Below are 23,127 nucleotides of genomic sequence, written 5' to 3' on the forward strand. Positions count from 1 at the left end.
GCCTTGTTGATGCTAGAGGTCAGAGGAGAATGGGCCGACTGATTCAAGCTGATAGAACAGCAACTTTGACTGAAATAACCACTTGTTACAACCGAGGTATGCAGCAAAGCATTTGTAAAACCACAACACGCACAACCTTGAGGCGGATGGGCTACAGCAGCAGAAGACCCCACCGGGTACCACTCATCTCCACTACAAATTGGAAAAAGAGGCTACAATTTGCACGAGCTCACCAAAATTGGACATTTGAAGACTGGAAGAATGTTGCCTGGTCTGATGAGTCTCGATTTATGTTGAGACATTCAGATGGTAGAGTCAGAATTTGGCGTAAAAAGAATGAGAACATGGATCCATCATGCATTGTTACCACTGTGCAGGCTGGTGGTGGTGGTGTAATGGTGTGGGGGATGTCTTCTTGGCACACTTTAGGCCCCTTAGTGCCAATTGGGCATTGTTTAAATGCCATGGCCTACCTGAGCATTGTGTCTGACCATGTCCATCCCTTTATGACCACCATGTACCCATCCTCTGATGGCTACTTCCAGTAGGATAATGCACCATGTCACAAAGCTTGAATAATTTCAAATGGGTTTCTTGAACATGGCAATGAATTCACTGTACTGAAATGGCCCCCACAGTCACCAGATCTCAACCCAATAGAGCATCTTTGGGATGTGGTGGAACGGGAGCTTCATGCCCTGGATGTGCATCCCATAAATCTCCATCAACTGCAAGATGCTATCCTATCAATATGGGCCAACATTTCTAAAGAATGCTTTCAGCACCTTGTTGAATCAATGCCACGTAGAATTAAGGCAGTTCTGAATTTTCTTTTCCTGCATGTTTTCTCCACACTTTCTGCACGTTTTCCAATTCACGTTCATGGCCTTGCTTTGTCACAACCTCTTTACAGTTGGTGCCGGGCAGTTGAAGACTGAGACATGTTTCCTCTGTGCATGTCCTGCCAAGCCATTTTTAGTCTTATCACACTGCTTTCTTATGTTTTCCCTGGTGCACATATGCTGAGGACTATCCCTTGCCCAGTCAACAACGGTTATTTTCATCAACATCCACCCGTCTACCCCGGGCCGCGCTGAGGAAAATTGTGTCACCGTGCGCTGGTCCCAGGGCATTGCCGGTACGCAGCAACAAGGATTTTAACACTTGGCCTTAATGTACCACGAGACAGGGACTTGGATTGCAGCGCCACTCCGGGACCCGGCAAATATCTAGATGTAAAGTGAATGAGGGTGAGCACTGGCCTCCACCAGAGGCGTCGCTAGGATCACAATGCAGACCACCCCTTAGACCGCCCACCCGGGACAGAAAGTACAGGGGTTTGAATGTACATGCGGAAAATGTCGATGTACATGCTAGCTATTCATAAAAGATCTAGACACTAAAGCCCCGGACGGCCAGGCCTAACGATGCCACTGGCCTCCACACAGCCTCAGGTTGGCCCATCAGAAGGTCCGGTATCCATTCACAGACTGGTGAACAGATGTAGCGCTCTAACCTGGTGACGACTTTTTGACGGAACAATGGTTTTCATCGACAATATAATGCTATTCTGAAATGCCTGTTTGATGTGGACAATCCTTTCAAAGCACTTCATGAAGTTATGGACGAGTGGATCCGGCGCGATAGTCAGTTAGGCGCTACATTGGTTTTTATTGGGCACTGCGATGATGGTGTCGTTTAAGCAAGTGGGGACTACAGCCTGTGACAGGGACAGATAAAGAGTTCTGTGAAGACACCAGTCAGCGGGTTTGTGCCCACTCCAAGGACCAGACCGGGGACGCAATGTGAACCGGCGGCTTTGGGAGTTTTCCCTGTCCATCACACCAGTCTCATTTGTGTTACGCCTCAGTGTGTCATTTCCGCGTTACCCTTCGAGTGTCCTGTGTAGGAGTTCCACTGTAAGACTCAGCAGCGGGTAAATGACTCATAAACAGACAATGTCGTACTCTTGCCCATATCCACAGTAGTAGTGGGAGGACATCCTGTCTCTTCCGATATACTGTATCTGACCGAGACATGGACTGTTGTTAAGACGACATTAGCGAGAGCCTGCGGTAATGGTGAGTGAAATATGAAGGCTTGCAGGGTGGTGGGAGTATGGGGGGGGTGGTGGGTGTAGATGATGATATACGACCAATGAATACACAGCATTTCAGCCGTGGTCTTCATGCTCAATTTTGTTTGCAGTCATGTGGTTATATCTTCATTTCTTGTTACCCTTAGCAGCCATACAAACAATACAACAATAAGCATTGTTCATGTACAGTGTGTGTGTGTGTGTGTGTGTGGTGAAGCTCCCTCAGCCCCAGTGAGATCATTCCACTTGGGCTGGGAATTGCCTGGGACCAGAATAGATAAACACAAATGGTACTGTTGATCTTTGATGATACATAACAGTATATGTTTTGTTTTTCCACACAAGGCCCAACGAAATTGTGATGTCTACTTTTAACCCCTTCGAATTTGTAAACATTTAAGGAGTTAACATGTTCAGTGCCCGAGAAGGACAAGGAACATCTGACCAGCGTTAGAATTCGAACTAGCAACTTAGTAAAATAACACAAACTACAGAGATTTCCTTAAAGAAAACCTGACACGTTTCCTCAAGGCCCATCCCGCCAAGCCGTTCTTAGTCTTATCACACTGCTTCCTTAACAAGTACGTATTCCCAGGTGCACACATGCTAAGGACAATCAATTCCCCAGTCAACAACCCAGATGCGAAGATTAATCTTTCAGCACGATGACAACCCAAATTACAAAGCCAAGACAATACTGGAATGGCTATGGGACAAGTCTGTGAATGTCTTTGAGTGGCCTAGTAAAAGCCTGGGCCTCGGTCAAATTGACTTTGTGGACAGAGTTGAAAATTGCTGTTCACCAAATGTCCTCATCCTGCTTGACAGAGCTTGAGCAATTTTGCAAAGAAGGTTTCCAGATATGCAAAGCTGGTAGAGACTTTTGTTGTTATCGACTCATATTACTGCATTGACTAAGATTGTGAATACTTATAAAATCAGTTGTTTTCTGTTTTGTTTGTGATACATTTTGAACAATTTGTAGATTTTATTTTTCACTTTGACATCATGGACTTTTTTTTGTTGATCGTGCAAACTCCTAATTAAATCCATGCTGAAATCCGAGGGAGGTGAATACTTTTGAGAGGCACTGTACATGCGACTGCAATACATTTACAGTATATTATGTAACCCATCTGTGTGGGTGTGTATGACGGAGTGTTGGTGTACGTAATGAGTGTCTTTGAGTTTTATGGGAGCCCATGTTTTTGAAAAGCTGTCCGACTCAGTGAGGAACCGTCGAGAATCATGACAACGGAGACAACATCACAACAACAGCTCTATTGCTGCCAGCAGCAACACATTTCACACAGACAAAAACACTTTACACACATAGATCCACACACACGCTTTCCACTCACTGAAATACACCAGTAAGGTTGATGCCATATGACTTTGTATTCAAATTAAACTGCTGGAATCCAAACAGCTTCTCATGTCTTTGGGATTCGAGAGCTGTGAGGCCTGCAAAGATGTGATATCTGTGTGTGTGTGTGTTGCTGTCCTCTGTTTGATTTTGAAGAATACTGAGTCTTCACTGTGGTGTCCATCATGGTTGCCAGACAATGCAACATGAAAACTAAATAAATGCAAACACAGGTGACAGGAAAACCCACATCCACATACAAACACAAAATGTTTGCGGATTACTTTCAACAATCTTGTATTCATTTATTAATGAGAGCAGTCATATGTGTGTGTGTGTGTCTAAGATTTGTTGTTGTGTGTTTCTGTGTGTAATAGTTGTCTGGACCACCTAATGACTTCCAGCTTTGAATCTCCTGCCCTTCTACTGATCAAAACCCTCTTCAAACCCTGCCAGCTCTGTTTGATACACACACACACACACACACACACCAAAACACACAGACGACAGATTACGCTTTGATATGAAATGCTTTTAAGTCTGCTTTAATGATGACAGAAAGAAAATACCAGCAGAGCCTTAAAAAGCCTTAAAGAGATATAGCAGACCCAACTGGAATTTAGAAGGCCTCTACATAAACATGTGTCTGAAAATACCAGTTATGAACAGTTTTCTGGATGCACATTTATTGTTGTGTGTTTTAAAGCAGTGACATGTCAGTGGAGCGATGTCGCAGTGACATTGGGAACAGGGCAATGTCTTCTGATATGAAACTCAGTGTTATGAAAGTGTTGACCTATTTGGACTGGCTAGAAAGGAACGTCTGAAACTACATAAGCATCTTCAGGAGGAAGGAAATCATATCTGGGAGGGTCTCTTCTGCGCCCTTTGGACCAATCCTGAATGACAGAGGGATGACTTGTTAACGTCTAAAAGCCAAGTTGCATCACAGATTTTTGTCCATTCGCCCTGAAAACCAGAACTTCCTGTTGTGTGCCTCATTTCTGTGTGAAAAATAAAAAATAGGTGACAGCTTAGTATATTTAACCCCAATAAACCCTGTCCCATTAAACATTTGATTTACGTTAATCTAACATGACAGGCAACTCAAAGTTAAAAACATGTATAAACATTGTTTTAGTTGTCGCTAGTTTGCTACATTTTATGTGTATATTGAAGTCATTTAGAAAAGCTTTATTCCACAGCAATTTGCAGTAATTCAGCAATGGCAGCACAGACGTGATAAAACTATTTACCATAGCCTTTCATTTGTTTCGTTAGCTAACTTATTGATTATGACAGAGAGATAAATCACATTTACATGGGATTTGTGAGCTCATTATAGAAACATACAAGCAGACAGCCATTCTACCTGATAATTTCAGAATATTGTTTGGAAACCATGACAACAGACCCCGCAATGCTCATATGTGCCAAGTGTACAAAATGGAAACTGATAGCAACAGCCTACACTAGAGTAGCTTTCACTGGAGTATTAATTACATGTTGGTTTGTCCTGTGCCACATTGAAATTGCATGCAGACACGTCAATTTATTGGAACAACCTATTTACCAGGCTTTGAAAACAGCCCATTGTATCAGAGATACATCAGAGAGCACTGGATCAAATAGCTGAAATAAAGGGTAAAAAAATATATTTGGGTAGATCTTGGAAACTGGAGGAAATAAAAGATTACTACATTTGAATTCCACTACTAAACTAGTACCCGTCCAAGATAAAAGTTTCTTCTTCTGTGTGTGTGTGTTTGTGTATGTGTTTGTTTGTCTGTCTGTGTCCTTGTTTTGCAACCAATGTAAGGATCAAAAATCTCCACAAGGATTTTAAAATGGTGGTGGTGGGGGGGGGGGGGGGGGGGGGGGTGTTGCCAATCCCCATGAGGAAAAGGCTATTTAAAGCTTAGGGCTTAAGTTAAGCAAAAAAAAGTTAGAGATTAGAATTAAGTTCATGGTTCATGTTGGGGGTGTGGTTTTAAGGTGAGGTTTATGTTAAGGGATAGGTGTAGGAATGCTAGAGTGGGTTAGGTGTAGAAATAATGTTGTGAGTCCCCAAAAGAATAGTGATTTAACTTACCATTTGTGTAACACACGCGTGCAAACACACAAACCCAGCGTTACCCCTCCCCAGGGCGATGTACTCCCTGATCTGGCTTTGGGACCGGCGAGGACAGATGGATGAACAGTGGGAGTCTGAGCTACTGTCCCTCGTAAGCACAAGCAGTAACACACGCATTCACCCACACACTCTCATTCAGACTGGCTCACAAACAAGCTTGCAGAAGGCTCTTATGGTCACGCATAGCCTCTAACTCCCGGTCACACACACACACATGCAGATGCTCCATTACATGCACAACTTATTTACTTTGAAACTCACACGCTGTCTCACGCTCAGTCATTCACACAGGCAGGATTAGCGGCACACACATTCAGTATTTACACTGGTAAAGCCAGTGTAAGAGCGGTTATTGAACGTCGGAGTGCCTTTGTTCATGTGTTTGCAGGTGTGTGTTTCGGACATACAAACTCTAGAGGACCGAAAAGGGGGCGCGTTGGCTGAGCGGGCGGAGACACAAAACCCTGTCCCCTCTGCTCGTGACAACACGTCAAATTTAACTTCTCTGATTAGTGTATTATAAAGCAGGCTACCACAAACGATTAGATTTTCTCAAATCCAAAAGCTTGACCGCCGTCTCACACATGTACAAGTACAGTGAGGGAAAAAATTATTTGATCCCCTGCTGATTTTGTACGTTTGCCCATTGACAAAGAAATGACCAGTCCATCATTTTAATGGTAGGTTTATTTGAACAGTGAGAGACAGAATTACAACAAAGAAATAAAAAAAAACGCATGTCAAAAATTTTATAAATTGATTTGCATTTTAATGAGTCAAATAAGTATTTGATCCCCTTTCATATGTACAGCCCCATCTGAAGTGAAAGTATTGTGGTCAGATGAGACCAAAATCGAGCTCTTTATCATCAACTCAACCCACCATGTTTGGAATAGGAGGAATGCTGCCTATGACCCCAAGAACACCATCCCCACCGTCAAACATGGAGGGGGAAACATTATGCTTTGGGGGTGTTTTTCTGCTAAGGGGACAGGACAACTTCACTGCATCAAAGGGATGATGGACGGGGCCATGTACGGTCAAGTCTTGGGTGAGAACCTCCTTCCCTCAGCCAAGGCATTGAAAATGGGTCATTGATGGGTATTCCAACATGACAATGACCCAAAACTTATGCCCCAGGCAACAAAGGAGTGGCTCAAGAAGAAGCACATTAAGGCCCTGAAGTGGCCTAGCCAGTCTCCAGACCTTAATCCCGTAGAAAATCTGTGGAGGGAGCTGAAGGTTCGAGTTGCCAAACGTCAGCCTAGAAACCTTAATGACTTGGAGAAGATCTGCAAAGAGAAGTGGGACAAAATCCCTCCTGATATATGTACAAAGCTGGTGGCCAACGTGTGACCTCTGTGATTGCCAACAAGGGTTTTGCCAAGTTCTAAGTCAAGTTTTGCAAAGGGGTCGAATACTTATTTCACTCATTAAAAGGCAAATCAATGTTTTTCTGGATTTTTTTGTTGTTTTTCTGTCTCTCATTGCTCAAATAAACCTACCATTAAAATTATCGACTGATCATTTCTTTGTCAGTGGGCAAACAAAATAAAAAATCAGCAGGGGATCAAATACTTTTTTCCTTCACTGTATGTGCACACGCACTGATTCACGTACAAGTACACACCCACATCTCTCAACTTCCTCACAAAAATGAAGGCACCAATAATATTTTAAACCTACCAGAAAACAATTTTTGATGAAAATATAGCTTGTATGTAGCTTTGGAATTACATTACAAACTTTGTCAAAGAATCCTCCATTCACAGCAATTACAGCCTTGCAGACCTTTGGCATGTTAGTTGTCAATATGTTGAGGTAATATGAAGAGATTTCACCCCATGCTTCCTGAAGCATCTCCCACAAGTTGGATTGGCTTGATGGGCACTTCTTACATACCATACGGTCAAGCTGCTCCCACAACAGCTCAATAGGGTTGAGATCTGGTGACTGTGCTGGCCACTCCATTATAGACAGAATACCAGCTGACTGCTTCTTCACTAAATAGTTCTTGAATAGTTTGGAGCTGTGCTGTGGGTCATTGTACCATTGTACAAAAAAGTTGGGACGCTGCATAAAATGTAAATAAAAACAGAATGCCGTGATGTGCAAATCCTTAAATCCGTGTATTTAATTCAAAATAGTACAAAGACATCATATCAAATGTTGAAACTGAAAAATGTTATTGTTTTTGGAAAAATCTTTGCCCATTTTGAGTTTGATGCCAGCAACATGTTCCAGAAAAGGCAACTAGGTCAGAGCGTCCCTGAAACGCCAAGGCTTGTGGAGTGCTCCTGACAGTGGTCTGAAGAGGAACAAGCCACAAACCGGCGACAGGGAGTTGGGCGCTGAAGGCTTATTGATGCACCAAGGGCAACAAAGGCTATCCCATCTGGTCTGAACCGACAGAAGGTCTACTGTGTAACAAGTCACAGAAAATGTTAATGGATTTTACAGGAGGAATATGTCACAACACTCAGTGCATCGCACCTTGCTGCACATGGGGCTGCGTAGCCACAGACCGGTCAGAGTGCCCATGAGGACCCCTGTTCACCGTTAAAGTTGCCTACAGTCGGCACGCACGTGTCGGAACTGGTCCTGGGAGCAGTGGAATAAGGTGGCCTGGCCTGATGAGTCCTGTTTTCTTTTACATCACGTGGACAGTCGTGTAAGTGTGCGCCGTTTCCTTTGGGAAGTGATAGCATCTGTGTGTAGGTGTACGTGTATGTATGTATGCATATCTATATACATCTCTGAAAAAAATGAAGAGACCACTGCACCTTTTTCTTTCCTTTCCCAAAAAGTCAAAAAGGAAGGTTTGGAGGGAGTAACAGAAGGGTTACAGAGACCCACTGCAAATTGAACGCTTCTGTTCCTCATTCAAAACTTTCCTTTTCAACTTTTTTGGAAAGGAAAGAAAATGGTGCAGTGGTTTCTTAATTTTTTCCGGAGCTGTACATATATATACAGTATGTAACAAAAGTGAGTACACCGCACTCATTTTAGCAAATATTATATTATATCTTTTCATGTGACAACATTGAAGAAATGACACTTTTATACAATGTAAAGTAGTGAATGTACAGCTTGTATTACAGTGTAAATTTGCTGTCCCCTCAAAAAACTCAACACACAGCCAAACTGCTGGCAACAAAAATGAGTACACCCCTAAGTGAAAATGTCCAAATAGGGCCCAATTAGCCATTTTTCCTCCCCGGTGTCATGTGACTCATTAGTGTTACAAGGTCCCAGGTGTGAATTGGAATCAGGTGTGTTAAATTTGGTGTTATCGCTCTCACACTCTCTCATCCTGGTCACTGGAAGTTCAACATGGCACCTCATGGCAAAGAACTCTCTGAGGATCTGAAAAAAAATAATTGTTGCTCTAAATAAAGATGGCCTAGGCTATAAGAAGATTGTCAAGGCCCTGAAACTGAGCTGCAGCACGGTGGCCAAGACCATACAGCGGTTTAACTGGACAGGTTCCACTCAGAACAGGCAAAATAGATGTATGAGTGCTGCCAGCATTGCTGCAGAGGTTGAAGGGGTGGGGGGTCAGCCTGTCTGTGCTCAGACCATACGCCGCACACTGCATCAAATTGGTCTGCATAGCTGTCGTCCCAGTAGGATGCCTCTTCTAAAGATGATGCACAAGGAAGCCCGCAAACTGTTTGCTGAAGACAAGTAGATTAAGGACATGGTTTACTGGAACCATGTCTTGTGGTCTGATGAGACCAAGATAAACTTATTTGGTTCAGATGGTGTCACGCGTGTGTGGTAGCAACCAGGTGAGGATTACAAAGACAACGTGTCTTGCCTACAGTCAAGCATGGTGGTGGGAGTGTCATGGTCTGGGGCTGCATGAGTGCTGCCGGCACTGGGGAGCTACACTTCATTGAGGGAACCATGAATGCCAACATGTACTGTGATATACTGAAGCAGAGCATGATCCCCTCCCTTCGGGGACTGGGCTGCAGGGCAGTATTCCTGTGGAATCTGAGCATTAACAATTACAATGTGAATGTATGTTTCACTGGAAGGGGATGTGCCTAGATGAGAACAACAGAAACCTCTCTATTTAGATTATCTCTCTGTAGGTTGAGCTTTGATAACCCCAGGAATGTTTACAGTGACTATCTGGCATGGGGGGTTAACTTCTAGAAACATGATCTGTGCTAGGTAGAAACACCCTTAATATATAGGCTAGCTGGCAACTAACATTACAGTGAGAAGACAATGGAACGTTAACCGAAAGACATCTGTGCTGCAATTTACCAATAAACTTGAGTGAACCTCTCCCTTGATTTGATACGGGTTCTACATTATTTGACCACTATACGTAGCCGCTGATTTCTAACAAACATGATTATACAAGCTGTACACTCACTACTTTACATTGTAGCAAAGTGTAATTTCTTCAGTGTTGTCACATGAAAACATATACTCAAATATTTACAAAAACCATAAGCGCTATGTTTGGAGAGGGCTCAAGAAGGCCTATAGTGAACAGAATACCATCCCCACTGTATAGCATGGGGGTTGCTCACTGATGTTTTTGGGGTGTGTGAGCTCTAACGGCATGGGGATATTGTGAAAGATGGCAAGATTAATGCAGCATGTTATCATTAAATACTGGCAGACAATTTGCATTCTTCTGCAGGAAAGCTGTGTATGGGATGCTCTTGGACTTTCCAGCACGACAATGACCCTAAGCACAAGGCCATGTTGACCCTCCAGTGGTTACAGCAGATAAAGGTGAAGGTTCTGGAGTGGCCATCACAGTCTCTGGGGAGATCTCAAACATGCGGTTCATGCAAGACGACCAAAGACTTTGTATGACCTGGAGGCATTTTGCCAAGACAAATGGGCAGCTACACCACCTGCAAGAATTCGGGGCCTCATAGAAAACTATTACAAAAGACTGCACGCTGTCATTGATGCTAAAGGGGGGCAATACACAGTATTAAGAACTAAGGGTACGCAGACTTGTGAACAGGGGTCAGTTAATTTTTTTCTTTGTTGCCATGTTTTGTTTTATGATTGTACCTTTCTGTTATGACCTACATTTGAATATGAATCCTATAAGAAATAAAAATGTGTTTTGCCTGCTCACTCATGTTCTCTTTATAAATGGTACATATATTACCAATTCTCCAAGGGTATGCAAAATTCTGAGTGAGAATTTGAGTGAGTATACACTCACCTAAAGGATTATTAGGAGCACCATACTAATAGTGTGTTTAAACCCCCTTTCGCCTTCAGAACTGCCTTAATTCTACGTGGCATTGATTCAACAAGGTGCTGAAAGCATTCTTTAGAAATGTTGGCCCATATTGATAGGATAGCATCTTGCAGTTGATGGAGATTTGTGGGATGCACATCCAGGGCACGAAGCTCCCGTTCCACCACATCCCAAAGATGCTCTATTGGGTTGAGATCTGGTGACTTTGGGGGCCATTTCAGTACAGTGAATTCATTGCCATGTTCAAGAAACCAATTTGAAATGATTCAAGCTTTGTGACATGGTGCATTATCCTACTGGAAGTAGCCATCAGAGGATGGGTACATGGTGGTCATAAAGGGATGGACATGGTCAGACACAATGCTCAGGTAGGCCGTGGCATTTAAACAATGCCCAATTGGCAGTAAGGGGCCTAAAGTGTGCCAAGAAAACATCCCCCACACCATTACACCACCACCACCAGCCTGCACAGTGGTAACAATGCAACGAGTGGTTATTTCAGTTAAAGTTACTGTTCTATCAGCTTGAATCAGTCGGCCCATTCTCCTCTGACCTCTAGCATCAACAAGGCATTTTCGCCCACAGGACTGCCGCATACTGGATGTTTTTCCCTTTTCACACCATTCTTTGTAAACCCTAGAAATGGTTGTGCGTGAAAATCCCAGTAACTGAGCAGATTGTGAAATACTCAGACTGGCCCGTCTGGCACCAACAACCATGCCACGCTCAAAATTACTTAAATCACCTTTCTTTCCCATTCGGACATTCAGTTTGGAGTTCAGGAGATTGTCTTGACCAGGACCACACCCCTAAATGCATTGAAGCAACTGCCATGTGATTGGTTGATTAGATAATTGCATTAGTGAGAAATTGAACAGGTGTTCCTAATAATCCTTTAGGTGAGTGTATATTGATGTATGGTACTGTATTATATTTGACTGAACAGTTTTATTACCTAGAGTTCTTTGACAGTTCCTGTGTGTTACAGTTTTTTGGTTTCGGGGAAAACTGTCTTTGGTTTTATCCCTGTAGAACTACGGTTAGTCCTGGAATTAAAAATGTCTCTCCCTGGCCACAAGAAAGGTTCCCCCACTGGGACTGCCGGTGAAGTATCATGATATCCATGTGATTAAATGTTCCTTTATTAATTATTTAAAATATAAAGGCGCATCTACCGCATCACTCTTTTGGTAAACCACTGAGGAATAAGGCTGAAGAAATGTTACCACTCTCACATTTATAGAGCTATGGATGCAAGGAAATGTTTTTCTGGTTCATGTTAGAATGTAACATGACATCAGGACATCTTATTGAGACATCAATGTAAAGTAGAGGCAGCATATTGTTATTAAAATTGTATGTATTGTATGGAAATATTTGTATTCATATGAAATGGGCAATCTGTATTTGCTATATACATTTGTTAAACGTATGTAACAATAGTTATCCATTGATTCTTGAAGATGCAAACTTATAAATGGCTCATGTATACCTGATTACCATAGTATCCAATCAAAAACACTGGAAATAAGTTTTTTTTTTTACTATGATGTTTGTAAACAAAATAAATATAAATAAGCACAGCCTCTAAACATGGTTCAGAGTGTTCTTTTGATATTATGTATGTCATCCATAGATCTATGAATTTCAGAGTGGATATATTTGTACAACAACATGATCCTGTTTTTGCAGGAAATAAACACTTGTAGTCTATTTAAAAGAGAATTTCACAACTGCTCACCTATTTAATGTACTAATTAACTAATGTTATCAATTAAGCATTTGTGTTGTAATAATAAATCCTGATCTCAACACAATTTACATTTCGAGATAGAATCCGGAAGTTTCCTCTTTCTCTGTATTCATCTATTCATGAAGTACAACAAGGTCCAGCATTCATACAAAATATAGATAACACCTAACAAATTGCTGATCAGAAAATAAGCTTAAAATAGAAAGCAAAACAGAAAAACAGTTTGAAGGGTTATTTCAGTTTTTATAATGTTGGACCTCATCTGCTTTTATTGTTGAAGTATCATACAGACAGTTGTTTTGGTCAAAGGTTCTGTTCTAAATCGTTTTCTATACCACCACCACAAACAATTCTGAAGACAATTTTTTATGGAGTAGGCATGTGATCTCTTATCTTCACAGGCACTGTGGCTACACATACTGAAATAATGATTAAACTGTGTGGCGCTAGAAAGTGGCATCAACACTGTAATGGACTTTAGAACCAGGCTTTGTGGAATTTTGTTGTTAATGCGAAACTAGCATTGTGGGGATTTGCAAATGAGTTCAGAGACAAGGACTACGCAGGAAGTAAACACAGTTTATGATTGTAATAGAGGAAGTAGTGAAGTGTTTTGCATGTCCTTATAGACCTCCAAGACATGAGGTTGGTTGTGTAGTTTGTTGTGGGAACGTTTTGAAAGCATTTATTTTGGTGTGTCCGGCCCCTGCAGTATATGGCTCATGGACAGAACTAGACAGCCAAATTAAATGGATGTTTTCCTCTACTGTCTGGATGATTCTTCAAAGCAAAAAGTGAAAAATTTGGTCTAGCATGCTAAAAAACAAGATATTCCTTTATAAAAATTGTTGATCATGCCCATGTGGTGTTCTTTGCTGGCTATTTTATCTGTAATTTGGAGATACAGGTACAGTAGCCCAGTGCCCCGATGTACCCAAAATGTGGCTACAACAAATTGAACAGGTCAAATTCATACACATTTATAGCAAGCTAGCAAAGAATAACTTTAACACACATTTACAACTGTTATGTCAACACTTTAGTTTTAGACACCATATGTGGTTTGCAATAAAAATTGCTAGAGAGGTCTCAGTACATTGGGCAGAACAAGTATTTGATACACTGCCAATTTTGCAGGTTTTCGTACTTACAAAACATTTACAACTGTCATTTTTATCATAGGTACACTTCAATTGTGAGAGATGGAATCTAAAACAAAAATCCAGAAAATCACATTGTATGATTTGTAAATAATTAATTTGCATTTTATTGCATGACATTAGTATTTGATCACCTACCAACCAGTAAGAATTCCGGCTCTCACAGACCTGTTAGTTTTTCTTTAAGAAGCCTTCCTGTTCTCCACTCATTACCTGTATTAACTGCACCTGTTTGAACTCGTTACCTGTATAAAAGACACCTATCCACACACTCAATCAGACAATGGTCAAGACCAGAGAGCTGTGTAAGGACATCAGGGATAAAATTGGAGACCTGCTCAAGGCAGGGATGGGCTACAGGACAATAGGCAAACAGCTTGGTGAGAAGGCAACAACTGTTGGTGCAATTATTAGAAAATGGAAGAAGTTCAAGATGACGGTCAATCTCTCTCGGTCTGGGGCTCCACGCAAGATCAATGATCATGAGGAAGGTGAGGGATCAGCCCAGAACTACACGGCAGGACCTGGTCAATGACCTGAAGAGAGCTGGGACCACAGTCTCAAAGAAAACCATTAGTAACACACTAAGCCGTCATGGATTAAAATCCTGCAGCGCACGCAAGGTCCCCCTGCTCAAGCCAGCGCATGTCCAGGCCCGTCTGAAGTTTGCCAATGACCATCTGGATGATCCAGAGGAGGAATGGGAGAAGGTCATGTGGTCTGATGATACAGAAATAGAGCTTTTTGGTCTAAACTCCACTCGCCGTGTTTGGAAGAAGAAGAATGATGAGTACAACCCCAAGAACACCATCCCAACCATGAAGCATGGATGTGGAAACATCATTCTTTGGAGATGCTTTTCTGCAAAGGGGACAGGACGACTGCACCGTATTGAGGGGAGGATGAATGGGGCCATGTATCACGAGATCTTGGCCAACAACCTCCTTCCCTCAGTAAGAGCATTGAAGATGGGTCGTGGCTGTGTCTTCTAGGATGACAACAACCCGAAACACACAGCCAGGGCAACTAAGGAGTGGCTCCGTAAAAGGCATCTCAAGGTCCTGGAGTGGCCTAGCCAGTCTCCAGACCTGAACCCAATAGATAATCTTTGGAGGGAGCTGAAAGTCTGTATTGCTCAGTGACAGCCCCGAAACCTGAAGGATCTGGAGAAGGTCTGTATGGAGGAGTGGGCCAGATTCCCTGCTGCAGTGTGTGCAAACCAGGTCAAGAACTACAGGAAACGTATGATCTCTGTAATTGCAAACAAAGGTTTCTGTACCAAATATTAAGTTATGCTTTTCTGATGTATCAAATACTTATGTTATGCAATAAAATGCTAATTAATTACTTAAAAATCATACAATGTGATTTTCTGGATTTTTGTTTTAGATTCCGTTACTCAGTGTTGAAGAGTACCTATGATAAGACGTCTACATGCTTTGTAAGTGGGAAAACCTCGCAAAATTGGCAGTGTATCAAATACGTGTTTCTCCCCACTGTAGTTACTATAGTTTTTTTAATTTATGCTTCAATAACACCAAGTAAGGTCACTTCCAAGAAATTTGAATCCAACCTCAGTCTTGATAAGAAGCCATTAAGTAGCATGATTTTAGTTAGTTAGCTAGCTAGCGATCTTTTGAGAATTAAAACAAACTATTGAAAAATAGTCCCACTTTAGAGGTGGGACTGGGTCAGAGCAGGATTGCAAATCCAGACATCCAAGGGCTATCAGACAAGGACAACCTCAACTTCACACAAAACGACTTGTAGCACATTTGACATAACATGCAGGCTTTTGCCCTACAATACTCGATGTGACATACTAGAGTCCTTGGTTTAACCAGCAAATCAATTCCTGTGGTCCTTCTTGGCCATTATGTGTGAAACAAATCTCACTGACCTGAAAATCTGCCAAACATCCTAAGGGTCTCCTAGAGTGAATGGCCCCTTAAAGTTTAACATTATTTCAAGTTATTACTTTTCACTGACTGTATTAAAAACATACAAACAGATGTAAATTCATTATAATAGTAATAATAATCATAATCACATTTTCCTGTTGCTGCAGTATTGATTTCCTGCTGTAAGAAACTGGATAAAATTATTATAGGTTATTTTACATGCCAAAACAACTTACATTTTCAAATACATTCCAAAATGATATGACATATGCTACTCTGACTGTATATGCTTTTTAATAAAATAAAAAAAAGTATATCAAATTTTATCCGGACCCTGTCTGGTCACAGCAACTGTCAACAGGCTCTGGTGAGTTGAAGATCACTGCATGTATTCCTCCTAGGCATCCGTGCCAAGCCATTCTGCTATTTTCTTCACCGCACATCCAACCAGGAAGTCAGTCAGATCAGTGCGTGTAAGGACATGCTCACCCAGCTGACGACTTCAGTTAGCTTCTGCAGGCACCCAACCTGCCTGAGGGTTTGCTAGAGCATGGTGAGTCATGAAAATCCCTGCTGACAATGCCTGGCCAATATGCTTTGCCCTATGGAGCTCTCAGTAACACATCACTCAAGCCTCGAACAAAGACTGGTGGAACTTTCCAATATCAAACACTCTCTATCTCTCCCTGTCTGTCTTTTCTTGCCTCTCTTTCCGTATCTCGGTTTCCTTGTTTCTCTCTTTTATCTCTTTCCCTCTACTGTCTCTGTCTTGAGCCTGACAGCACTGTCAACCAAGGTTTGTTGTGGTGTCTGTCTAAGTCTGTGAAGAACATGCAGCCTGACTGCCTTCTTGGCTGTGGTGTGTGGCTGGGTGATGCGAGCTGTGCTCTCTGTGTTATTATGTTCTGGTTCATTGGTTAAGTCTGGAATCTATGAGTTGGACAGAATGTTTTATCTTAATGCCTTTCATCCTCATGTCTTCTTAAGAGCCACAATTGCAAACATTCCCAATGTACATTACTTTTTTCTTTCTTTCCGTTTCCCCCTCATTCACTTTTACTCTTGCTCACTTTGTGTCAGAACTATAACTAGGCAATGATAATCTCTTTTTCTCATGCTCTCTCTCTCTCTCTTTCTCTCTTTAGTCTAAAAAGTGTGGGTTTGAAGCAGGACTTGACAGAGGGACTGCTGAAAAAAGAGCAAGAAGGCAGCCAACAGCTCAGGTAAGGACATTATTGAATGAGACAAACAGCAGAAGGAGAAAACAAGGGGACCTATCAGCTGCCAGAAGAGATGTGTACTGTCGGAAGAGAGGGAGGGGAGAGGAAAGAAAGACTAAAAGAGAGGGATGAAGGGAAGACCCAAACAAAAGGAAAAGAATAGCATTGGCTTGGGCCTGCTTTATCTGGAATGACAAGTCGCTCCCTGACCAATAGCAAAACAGGAAGGCTGGGGCTGATGGGAAACAACTGTTTGCCCGGTTAGAGGGACGTGGAAAACAGAGAAAACAAGATAGATGTACCCTTTTCTGAAAGCAAATTAAAAAACCTTTTGGAATATAAAACAAATTACAGAGAAGACTGTTGTTATTTATGCTGTAGACTTTAGGCATTTTCATTCATGTTAAACCAAGGTGGGCCTATTAATAATTGGTGCGTTAACTGCTTTGAAGTTGGTCTTTCCACAAACCCCCTGAAATTCCTAGCTTTAGAACTGCTGACAGATTTGACTCTTTTTTGGTCCTTCATATCTTCCTATCATCTGACATAAAATATCACTTTGACAAGCATGTACGCTGACTCGCGCGTGCACACACACACACACAGGTAAAACACTCACAGATATCAGAAATGAGGGAAAGAACACCTTACTTCATTTTTTCAACTTAAGCTGCATCCAATATCTAAAGTTAACATCTACATCTGCTCCCATCATACAGAAAAATAATAAGATAAATCCACTCCACTCTGAAAAGCCACCAGCTTAGATTAATAACATAGTTATATTCATGTGTTTGTGAATGTGTATTAGCGAGCACTAGTGTGTGTCAATGAGTGTGTGTTGGGAGTTTGTTTCTGAATGAGTTCAGTGCGCTCTAACCTAGTGCGTTCTTTCAAAACTGTTCTTGGAATAACAGAATGTTCTATTCTGCGTTCTACTTTTCCACATCCTCTGTCCAAGTGGGTTTTTGAGTAAGCGAGTGCGTGTGGGTTTGTGGGTGTACATGCATGCGCACAAGCGTGTGAGCGTGTGTGAGTGTTCTGTACGGTGTTGGTAATGTTTCATGTCACCTAAAGTGCTTCTCTCTTTTGCAGATGTCTGATGTGGAGGTTTTCATTGAGAGAGAAAGAGAGAGGGAGAGACAGAGAGAGGGTGAGATAGAGAGGGTGAGACATAGAGAGGGAGAGAAAGAGAGAGGGTGAGACATTGAGAGGGAGATAAAGAGAAAGGGTGAGACATAGAGTGGGAGAGAAAGAGAGAGGGTGAGAAAGAGAGGGTGAGACATAGAGAGGGAGAGAAAGAGAGAGGGTGAGACATGGAGAGGGAGAGAAAGAGAGAGGGTGAGACATGGAGAGGGAGAGAAAGAGAGAGGGTGAGACAGAGGGTGAGACATAGAGAGGGAGAGAAAGAGAGAGGGTGAGACAGTGAGAGAGAAAGAGAGAGGGAGAGAAAGAGAGATGGATTAATACAGAGAGGTGCTTTAGTCTTATGCTCATATTTTTATGATCCTATGAACATATTTGGGTACCAGCCTTTGTCACCCAGTTTTTATCTCAGTCAATTCTCTTCTTTATCACTCCTGTCTTTTTTTTTTAAACACAGCTAACACCGCTCAACAAAAGACACAATAGTTTTGGTAAATAGTGGACAAACTTCGGTTATTTTGACCTAGACAGCTGTGTCATTCAAGCTGTGACACATTGGCAGGTTGAATATCAAAATTGCATTTATGGTTGCTTGCCCTTTGGGGTTTCAGGCTGCACTTTGTGAGAACTGCGATTTAAAGAGGCATTTTAAAATGTGTTTGATTGATTTACGCTCTAAATGTTACTAGGTAATGGTGATGCTTGTGGTAGACAAAATACACTGTAGGGACATCATTCTGAAAATCTATACAAATCTGAAGTATAGTTATTGACAATTGATGGTGAGAATTAAGATAATGAGATATGAATGCGGAGTATAGTGTACATGGATTTACAGCTAATGTACTTATTGGCTTACTGCAGTATATGCGATGAGATGAGATATAGAGAGATTAGCACAATTTACACCGATCAGCCATAACATTATGACCACTGACAGGTGAAGTGAATAACACTGATGATCTCATTATCATGGTACCTGTCAGGTGGTGGGACATATTAGGCAGCAAGTGAACATTCTGTTCTCAAGATTGATGTGTTATAGCAGGAAAAATGGGCAAAAGATCTGAGCAACCTTGACAAGGGCTAAATTGTGATGGCTAGACGACTGGGTCAGAGCATCTCCAAAACTGCAGTCCTTGATGGCATTGGCCTCTTTCAGCAGGACGCGCCCTGCCAAAAAGCAACAATGGTTCAGGAATGGTTTGAGAAACACAACAACGAGTTTAAGGTGTTGACATAGCCTCCAAATTCCCCAGATCCCAATCCAATCGAGCATCTGTGGGATGTGCTGGACAAATAAGTCTGATCCATGTAGGCACCACCTCGCAACTTACAGCACTTAAAGGAACTGCTGCTAACGTCTTGGTGCCGGATACCATAGCACACCTTCAGAGGTCTAGTGGAGTCCATGCCTCGACGGGTCAGGGCTGTTTTAGCAGAGAAGGGGGGACCTACACAATATTAGGCAGGTGGTCATAATGTTATGGCGATCGGTGTACATTGCACTTTACTTACGCAAAAAGACAAGGGTTGTGTGGTATACAGTGGTGAGAACAAGTATTTGATACACTGCTGATTTTGCAGGTTTTCCCACTTACAAAGCATGTAGAAGTCTGTAATTTTTATCATAGGTACTCTTCAACTGTGAGTGACAGAATCTAAAACAAAAATCCAGAAAATCACATTGTATGATTTTAAAGTAATTAATTAGCATTTTATTGCATGACATAAGGATTTGATACATCAGAAAAGCAGAACTTAATATTTGGTACAGAAACCTTTGTTTGCAATTACAGAGATCATATGTTTCCTGTAGTTCTTGACAAGGTTTGCACACACTCCAGCAGGGAATTTGGCCCACTCCTCCATACAGACCTTCTCCAGATCCTTCAGGTTTCGGGGCTGTCGCTGAGCAATACGGACTTTCAGCTCCCTCCAAAGATTTTCTATTGGGTTCAGGTCTGGAGACTGGCTAGGCCACTCCAGGACCTTGAGATGCTTCTTACGGAGCCATTCCTTAGTTGCCCTGGCTGTGTGTTTCAGGTTGTTGTCATGCTGGAAGTCCTAGCCACAACCCATCTTCAATGCTCTTACAGAGGGAAGGAGATTGTTGGCCAAGATCTCACGATACATGGCCCCATCCATCCTCCCCTCAATACGGTGCAGTCGCCCTGTCCCCTGGCGAGTGGAGTTTAGACCAAAAAGCTCTATTTTTGTCTCATCAGACCACATGACCTTTTTCCATTCCTCCTCTGGATCATCCAGATGGTCATTGGTAAATAGTAATAATAATCATAATTACATTTTCCTGTTGCTGCAGTATGGGGCCATAGTCAGGACAGGACGGAAGGTGGTGCCTCTAGCCACCTCCGATCCTTTTGGTCTCCCCAATTGGAGGCAGGTGTAGATCGTTACCTCCAATTGGGGACCCTATTTATGTTCTCGGTGTGGCCACACCCGGTGTGGTTCATTTTGGTTTTGTGTTTCCACTGGATGTCACTGGTTGCTGCTTTTGTTTGGTTTTTGTCTCCTTTTTGATTAAACATGGATTATTTCCATTATTTTGACTCTGTGCCTGTGTCCTACAACTACGACCGTGACACATTTGGACATGATTTGGAACCGAAAAATCTAACAGAACAGTGCAAGTTGGAATAGAACCCAAACAAAGACCGACAACACAAATGAGGTCAGAAAGAACTTATATAGGGATGGTGCCAGACCGAAGCTACTCCCCAGTAAGAGGCACAGAACAGCTTGCTTGGTCTTTGTCAAATTACAGCGAAAGGACTCACAGACACATAGAAACAAGATTATCTGGTCTGATTGAACTGTTTGGCCTGAAAGCCAAGCATCACCTCTGGAAGAAACCACACACCACTCATCACCTTGAACTTTTCAATTCCTACATGAAGTGTGGTGGAAGCACAATGCTGTGGGGATGTTTTTCAGAGGCTGGGAGAATAATGAGGATTGTCGGAAAGATGAACAGAGCAAACCACAGATCTTTTCATTCTCTCTGTCTTCGATGTTGCTCAGGGTTTCTCTTTGTCTCTCGTTGTCTCCTTCGTCTCTCCCCCTCGCTGTCTCTTTCAATCTCTCCCTCTTGCTTTCGCTCTCTATATTTCTCTTGCTTTCTCTCCATTGCTGTCTCTACTTCCCTCTCTTTCTGTCTTCACCATGGTTTACATCCTGTCTGCCAATGTTTGCCTACCCACTGTCTCTTGTCTCATTATCATTCCGTCTAACGCAAAACAATTCTCTTGCTGCCTCTCGCTTTAAGTCTTTCTTTCCCATGCTCTTGCATATTCACACTCGGTGGCGCATCATGCTTACATGGCTTTGAGACACTGAGTTTGGAGTTTTACTTACTCAAAGTGTGATTGGGCTGACTCAAAGGAAACTCTCAGCTCAATCAATTGTTTAATTACAGAATCCGGGCATTCCGCACCATAATGGCAAAGTTGCTGGAGTGGACTGGTTTGCGTTTTGTCTACCACATGCTTTTCAGCAATTGGTGATGGGATAGCAACAAAGCTGAATACCTCTTCACTTTCAGTGAGGGAAATATAAATATTACTGACAAAAACATAAGGGTAATTTGTATTCTTACATAACTGCAAGCAAATAAATTGCAACAATTGCTTACAATGTACGAATTGGAAATGCTTGTCATACGATTTTAAGAATCTGTAGTGAGTTCCATCATTTGGTCACTGAGCAGGTAGCATACATTATTTGGAGAGAAATGTTGAGGGTACTCTCGTCTTGACTAGGGGCAGTTTGACATGCTGCGCCAGGCAGTGGGCACAAGCATCTTAGGAATTAAGGGAGATGATCAGACCGGCTAAACAGCTATGTTATTCTTGCCAATAAATGATGCCTGACTAATGTAACGCATGTTATTCAGTAATTATTTTTAGTGGATCCCTTTGTAACAAGATGCCCAGCTACTGCATTTAAACTAATATCGTTGTTTACAGTTTGTCAATTGTGACATTCAGGAACTTTGTAATATACCAAAGTTGCGTACATTATTTGGGTAAAAGATGAATTCCAAAATCTGTTCACGTAAGTTAGGGATGGGGTTTAGGGTAGGTACGATATCTAACCTTGGTCAAATGTCCATTCAGTTTGAAATGCAAGCTGCATCCTGTCTAATGTGTCACCCAATCACACACAGTAGTTGTCTACCTTTACGGCAGATCTGCACCTTAGACATTTTTGAGTAAATAATATGCACATGGGAGTTTGGCTTACTCAAACATGTCATAAAGGCATGCGTGCCCTGAAAGCAGAAATGTATGTGGTTGACTCAATAGAGTGATGGTCCTTATATCCCTACACTGAAGTCACGCAATTAGTAAACCTGGGTAATTGTCTGTACTCTGCTGAGACTAATTCTCATTAAAAGTCAAATAATAATACCAAGACTGGCCTATGTAAATAATATTATAAAAGCAGGAGTGTTTGTGTCTGTATGTGTGTATGTTACAGAGGAATGTGTGCAGGACAGCAACAAGCCCTAAGAGAAACCCTGTCTCTATTTTACTACTCGCGCCGGGAGCTAAGGGAGATACAGGGTTTCCTCTACCAGCTCACAGGGGCCTGGAAAGACTGCAGGTCACAGCTGCTGGAGAGAAGCAGTGAGACCTTCTCAGGTAGGACCTAAACACAAACACAGCAGTTTCAACTGGCCTCTTACTCGCCCTTTACACACGTGCGAAAACATATTCATACTTAAAAACTAGGTAAGATGAAAATACCCAATCTGAGTGGTCTTCAATTATTATTTTATTGATACGTTATAGCTTATTATTTGAAGTAGTAGTCTGTTCTAGAATGAAAAAGTTGGAATGGTAACCAATTATATATTGCTTCAGGGATTCATTTTCAATCCACCAAAAATACTTGTTTTAAGTCTGTGTCACTGCAAAGATTGGTAAGCTCTCTTGGTAACCTGCTTGAAAACCAGTTTTGATTATAATATAATTTTGATATCTTAAGCTTTAAGTGAGAGGTTCAAAGCTTTGGGATTTAAGAGGTTTAGTCCTCCAAATTCATACTATATAAATATGCTGTTTTATTTTCTCAAGACCAA

At 41.9% G+C, this 23,127-nt stretch overlaps 1 protein-coding gene across 1 annotated transcript in view; it reads left to right on the forward strand.

Moving 5' to 3' along the window:
• lekr1 (leucine, glutamate and lysine rich 1) overlaps window positions 1-23,127 on the forward strand; it is a 114,500-nt gene that overhangs the window by 29,353 nt on the left and 62,020 nt on the right. The window contains exons 4-5 of the mRNA XM_013131369.4: window positions 16,803-16,880; window positions 22,524-22,687. Of these exons, the coding sequence (XP_012986823.3) occupies window positions 16,803-16,880; window positions 22,524-22,687 (242 nt within the window). The remainder of the gene's footprint in view (window positions 1-16,802; window positions 16,881-22,523; window positions 22,688-23,127) is intronic.

The sequence above is a fragment of the Esox lucius genome, chromosome 1 (genome assembly GCF_011004845.1).
Source record: "Esox lucius isolate fEsoLuc1 chromosome 1, fEsoLuc1.pri, whole genome shotgun sequence".
In the NCBI taxonomy this organism is placed as follows: Eukaryota; Metazoa; Chordata; class Actinopteri; order Esociformes; family Esocidae; genus Esox; species Esox lucius.